This window comes from Mesitornis unicolor, unplaced genomic scaffold (assembly GCF_000695765.1).
Source record: "Mesitornis unicolor isolate BGI_N332 unplaced genomic scaffold, ASM69576v1 scaffold40844, whole genome shotgun sequence".
Lineage (NCBI taxonomy): Eukaryota > Metazoa > Chordata > Aves > Mesitornithiformes > Mesitornithidae > Mesitornis > Mesitornis unicolor.
In genome coordinates this window covers 36,406-42,405 of record NW_010180213.1, presented here as the reverse complement: position 1 = coordinate 42,405, position 6,000 = coordinate 36,406, and the positions used below count along the sequence as shown (strand labels likewise).

General features: G+C 42.0%; 1 protein-coding gene across 1 annotated transcript in view; it reads left to right on the top strand.

The window, feature by feature from the left end:
• Positions 1-6,000, top strand: part of PDIA5 (protein disulfide isomerase family A, member 5) — a gene marked incomplete at its 5' end in the record, with an annotated part of 88,081 nt that overhangs the window by 58,887 nt on the left and 23,194 nt on the right. Inside the window, one exon of the mRNA XM_010183035.1 lies at positions 684-814. Coding sequence (XP_010181337.1) covers positions 684-814 — 131 coding nt within the window. The remainder of the gene's footprint in view (positions 1-683; positions 815-6,000) is intronic.

Below are 6,000 nucleotides of genomic sequence, written 5' to 3'. Positions count from 1 at the left end.
CAGGAATGAATTTAATGAGTCTGAGAGAAGTCTGTGAGCTGGTGAATAGCAGAAGTTTTGTTAGAGGTGCTCTAGATGTGTGGGATTGCTCTGATCTAGTCAGTATGTGCAGTCATAATTGAAACCTGACATTCTCTTTATCAAGGTAAAATATTCCAGTTCAGTCACCCCCAGTCTTCCAGCTGGAACGATGCTGATTATTGCATCCTGGCTTTAATATCTGAATTCAAAAGAAGGTCATGAAATTCTTTATAGAAGTTTGCATGATAGCGATAAGGAGTACAAAAAGGGTGTTTGAATGGAAGATGCTGTTCTATATCGGTTGCCTTTTGATTCCATCCGCTTGCTATTCTTCTCAATTCATGCCTATGGATGACGCAGCGATACACGAGCACTGTTCTTTCCACCTAGATACTGGATGCAGTGTAGGAAATCTTTATGCATTCCTACTCATATGCTTGAGTACGATCACTTAAATTATATTTTTATTGAGTTACAGAAATAACTTGCATCTTTTTTGTTGTTATCTGGTGTTGGAAATATCAAGCACTTTTTTCTACTGCAGAGGCATCCTGAAGGTTTGTTTGACCTGAGTTCCCTTACTAGTTATGACCAGGACATGATGCCACTTTGCCAGCTTCCAGAAACATTTTCCAAACAATCTTATTTCCTTTCTTTTCTAGTCCTGAAGCACCACCTCCACCTGAGCCAGCATGGGAAGAAAAACAGACTAGCATTATCCACCTTGCTGGAGAAGACTTCAGGGAGTCCTTGAAGAAGAAGAAGCACACCCTTGTCATGTTCTATGCACCATGTGAGTAAATACCTCTTTGCACGGATGGGTTTTATAAACCCTACAGTTTATGAGACCTTGAATTAATTCCCTCACTGTCCCCAGACTTGTAAGGGTAAAGAGCTGATTCTGAATATAACTGCATGGGACCATCATTGGCGCCATCGTTTGTATCTTTATAAACAGAAACAAAACAGTATACAGTGTTTAAAGAGTTATTGCATTAATGCAGACACCAAAGCAGGCAGGGGTACAAAAACAAAACAGATTTATTTTCCTCTGCTGCATTTTATAGTCCATATAACAAAATGTGATCCTTTCTAGTAGCAAAATGGACACGGAGAGCCTGACTCATTAGTGCAGCACTTCAGTAGTGAAATCGATGTAGTGGTGTAGGAGGAATCAGTCCCCAGAGACTGAGAACAAATTTTGATGGAATAAATTCTGCTTGTAATAAATCTACATTTAAATCTCCACTGGGAACATGGGCATAGCTTCCTCCTCCCAGATTGTTTTGCGTGCATCACACATGCTTGCTTTCTGAAGCTCCTGAGAATATTTCTAGAGAAGTTTTGAATTGGGCCCTTTGTAAACTAAGTGAATGGAAGGGACCTCTTCTGTTTTCCTGTGTTGTCCCAGAGACAGGCAGGCACACTTGGTGCAGGTTCTTAACTTTTGAGGTGTTGCACAAAGGGAGAAGATAATGCTGGCACTTAATATTAGATACTGTTAACTTGCTTTTATAGGACCATGACTCAGCCCCACCCCCCAGCACAAGAAAAATTCTTCCCTATCACATGGCCAGCCCTGCATTTCATGGATAACCTTCTGATAAGCAGTTACTAACTTATTCCCATTAAACTGAAGGTATTTTCCAGAAAGGCAGAAAAACCTCAGGTCCTTAATGTTTAATCAGGCAGCCCCTTATTTTGCTCTTCTGTTAGAGAATTAAACATGAATGCTCTTAGTCTCCCACGAAGCCCTGCTGGATGTGAGATGTGGGAGAAGGGAGGGGTGCAATTCAGAAGGGAGATTTCTGGAAGGTTGTAAAAGGAAAGGGAAGGGTACTTAATCCCTTCTCAACTCCGGTTCCCACCACCTATTGACTAAAAATTGCCCATGTGCCAGGAATTTCTGATTCATGGACCTCAACTGGTTAAGAGCAAGCCGTAACTTTAAGATCAAATGGTTGCACATGAAATGTTAAGATTTAAGAGTTCGCCATCTCTTGAGTTCTTTTTACCCAATGAGTGACTTTCTGTGGAAGAGAGAGATTTATTTTCTGTTTGGTTTTTAGCTGCATCTTTTTAAGGCACTTAAATTCTTGGTCTTTTTTAAGGCCATATTTAAAGCAAAGACAGTACGTGCAATGAGTATGTAGCTGTCAGAGTTGAATGCACGAGGCAAGTTGCCTGATGAGCTAATTATGATACTGTTGTTTGCAGGTTGACTTCTACCCTTAGCACCAGGAGAGGTGAATAAAGGTCAGCCTAGCCCTGTCTGTACGAACAGGCTGTAAAAGCAGGGTTTGCATGATGTAAGACTCTTAGGTCCATCAGACATGTTCTTCTTGCACTGTTTTGGATACAGCGCTGCATGAGACCACCTGTATACAGGACAGAGTGGTGTTAACTGGAGCAACTTCTGGCCTTCCCGTGACTCCTAAGGTAGTCAGTGTCGCTGTTGTGTTGTCAGTATGTGGGTCATGCACAGGTTCCGATTTGTCAGATTTGTTCTCTCTAAATGTGGAAGTGTCTGTGTACAAAGCAGAAAGCAGGTGCTCAAAGGGAGTGCAACAAGCCTGCCCTTTGCTGGGCACAGCGGAAAGTGGCAGATGAACATTTTAAATCTCTGGTTTCTGTGAAATAGTCATTAATGCAATAGAACGGTACAAATCATTCTGCTTTTCAGCAGTGATAATGTGCCTCCTACTAGATTTGATAGATTAGCTTTTGTTTACCATTTTCTCAATCTTGAGACCTCTTGGAGCTTACATTGCCAATTAGTCTTAACTTGCTTATTTTAGTGCAGAAGGAGCACTGCTAAAATTGCCAGACCCCATTATCTCAAATAATTTTCTTTTTCTATTCAGATCCACATCTTAGGTCAGTGCAGACTCACAGTATGTTATTCCATTCACTTGTGACTCTATGACAGTATTTGTTACACTTATGCATATGCTGAGATATTTTAAGATTGGGGGTGTGTGTATACATGCATATATAAAGTATGTTTATATATAAATATTTGTGCTAAGAAATGTATCTCTCATCTGTCATTAGAATTTAAAGCAGAAAGTTGAATATTCTGACCTTTGTAAAGCTTTCAGATAGAGTGACAAAGGCCATAGATATATATCTTGCATGCAAATTAAAATGAGATCTGGCTTTTCTGTGGCAGCTTCCAGTCCAAATTACTTAATATGTATAGGAGAACCATCAATCTGTTGCGATGCCAATAACTCTAGACTGAGCTGAGCTGTGCTTTAATGGTACTGAACAAGTGCTTCACAGTGATTTAGCTCCGGAAGGTAAGACTGCTACATCCACATGGAAAAGATGGGGAACTCATTACTCCATCACCCTGAATGTGGGTGAAGTGTAAAGGTTATCCCTGGTGCCTGTAGAATATTTTAAGGACTGAGAATTGGAATCTAAACTCTTGAAGAAGTTACTGGGAAAAGAATCCACTCCTGTGGACTTGACACCCACAGAGAGCGATGATTCCACATTCCCGTTCCTCCCTGGTGGCAGCTCTGTGTGCTGTAATCACTGATTTGGGGCAGTAGGCAGGGATAGAGGCAGGTCTCCAGTACTGACTTGAGGCTGTAGAAAGGCTGGTGGTACTTGTGCCAATAACTGCTTTAGGCCTGTTCTTCATCTGAGTGTCCATTGGGTAGGTCTGTACCCTCTGTGACCACCAGGCCATGCAGGCTCATTGTGCAGGCTGACACTTGCCTGTACTTCTCAGGGATAGCACTTGGAGCAGGCTGCTGGTGTCTGTGCTGCACAGCACCTGGCCTGGCTCTCTGGACCCCTGTGGGGCTCTTGTGCTCCTGCGTTGTAGTTGTCATCCCACTCCTTATCTCCGAGTTTGAAATGTCTAAAATAAGAGGACAATGATGCAGTCTGCTGAAGCATGATGCCACAGGTGTTTGTTGTGTCCTAGGGACTGCCATGAGAGGTTTGAGGAGCATTTGAAAGTAGCAGGTTTATTGCACCAGCTTTTGAGACATGTTTTGGTATTTGTGTCTGTATTACCTCCCTAGACCAGTCCTTGGAGTATGGGATACCATCAACTACTCCAGGTTTCCTTTTGGTTTCCAATGCTTGGCTTTGACCAGCAATGGGGAGAGGAGACACCTAGTCTGAGTATGGTTTAGTGGTGGATAATCAGGATTAGAGGGGCTCAGAATTTGAGCCAAATGAACAAGAACAGATCCAGCCTAGCCCAGTTAGATTGCAGTGCTTAACCAGCTTTCTTCTTTCTCTTATTTCCTCAGTGTTTGTTCACGTAGCTTATCTGAATGTGTTTTATCTGCATTTTTACTTTTATGTGCTCTCTACACTCCGTTATCCCAGATAATTGAGATTTGACTTTGCCAATGCATTAAATTTTAACCTCCTCCTACTATACCCCTGAAAACTGTGCAAAATAGAAGCAGCTGGTTGTGAGTAGTTTGTCAGAATCACAAAGGGCAGCAAAGTTCCAGTAAATAACATGTCTCCTCAGTTGGAGATGTTTTTCCTGCATTACTCAAACTGAATTAAGGGAAAAAAATGTAATTGAAGCTAGGTGAGCATTTTTCAACAAAATAGGGAGATGCAGATAGTTCTTCAGGAGTGTACTGTGTTTTTAACCCAAACTTCTGTCTGGAGAATGCCTTGGGAGTCCTACGTGGAATTTGTTGTTGAGCCAGTGCAAAGACCCATACCAAATTAATGACCATCACATTCTCTAACCAAAAGTCACGTGCTTCCCTTATCTGCCTTGTTCATCCCGAGGTTTTAATATGCTTTTTTGATGTCATAATTTGGTGATGTGACCATTGAGTTTTAGCTATTCTTGAGTGATGCTCCCTCAAACTTATGCTAGGTTTTTTCTGCTCCTGTGAAAACAGTTCAGAGCTGGGGACACAGACTCCATAGATGGGCATCCTTGATTGCATTAGGCACACCATCACCAGCAGGTCAAGGAAGTTGCTCCTTTCCCTCTGTTCAGCACCAGTGAGACACAATTGGATTGCTGTGTCCAGTTCTGGGCTCTCCAGTATAGAAAGGACATTGATGTATTGGAGTGAATCCAGTGAAGGGCTATGATGGTGATAAAGGGTCTCTGGAGCATCGGACATACAAGGAGAGACCTGGGACTGTTCAGCCTGGAGAAGAGGAGTGTCAGGAGGATCTTACCGGTATGCATACGTGCCTAATGTAGGGGGTAAAGAAGACAGACTCGGCTCTGCAGTGCCCAGGGACAGGACAAGACTGGCACAAATTGAAATGCAGGAAATTTTGCTTAAACATAAGAGGAAGTGTTTGGTTTTTTTGGTTTTTAGGTTTTGTTTTTTTTACTGTGGGAATGGTTGAACACTGAAATAAGTTGAACAGAGAGGGTGGGGAGTCTCCGTCCTTGGAGGTATTGAAAACCCAACTGGACACAGTGCTGGCAACCTGCTCTGCTTGACACTGTTTTGAGCAAGAGAGTTGGCCTAGGTGATCTCCGGAACTGCCTTCCAGCCACACCAATGCTGTGTTTCTAGGGATAGTAACACTGGAGTTTGAAATACCCAGTGTGGTTTTTGTTTTGTTTTGGGTTTGTTTTTGATTTGTTTTGGTTTGGGCTTTTTTTTACCCTTTGCATCGAGTTCTGATTTTGTCTAAATAGGAAGGGCTTAATAAGACTTCCTACTAATTTTTGCACAGGAACAGAAGCTGTCCACTTGTGGCTCACAAGAATGAAAGACCAACACATGAAAACACATTTGTATCATTTTTATGGTCAAGATTGCTGCCTCCAAATAGACTACAAATAAATCAACTGTGTCAGAAACAGGAATTATATATATAATAGACCACTCATTTACAGGTCCAAATGATGGGAAGGGGGCCACTTATTTTTTAGATCAGTCACTTTTAGTGGAAGGGCTCAGCACTGAGCAAATTCATTGAATTCCTACTTTTGTAAAAACACAAGGTAATAAGTGTTCT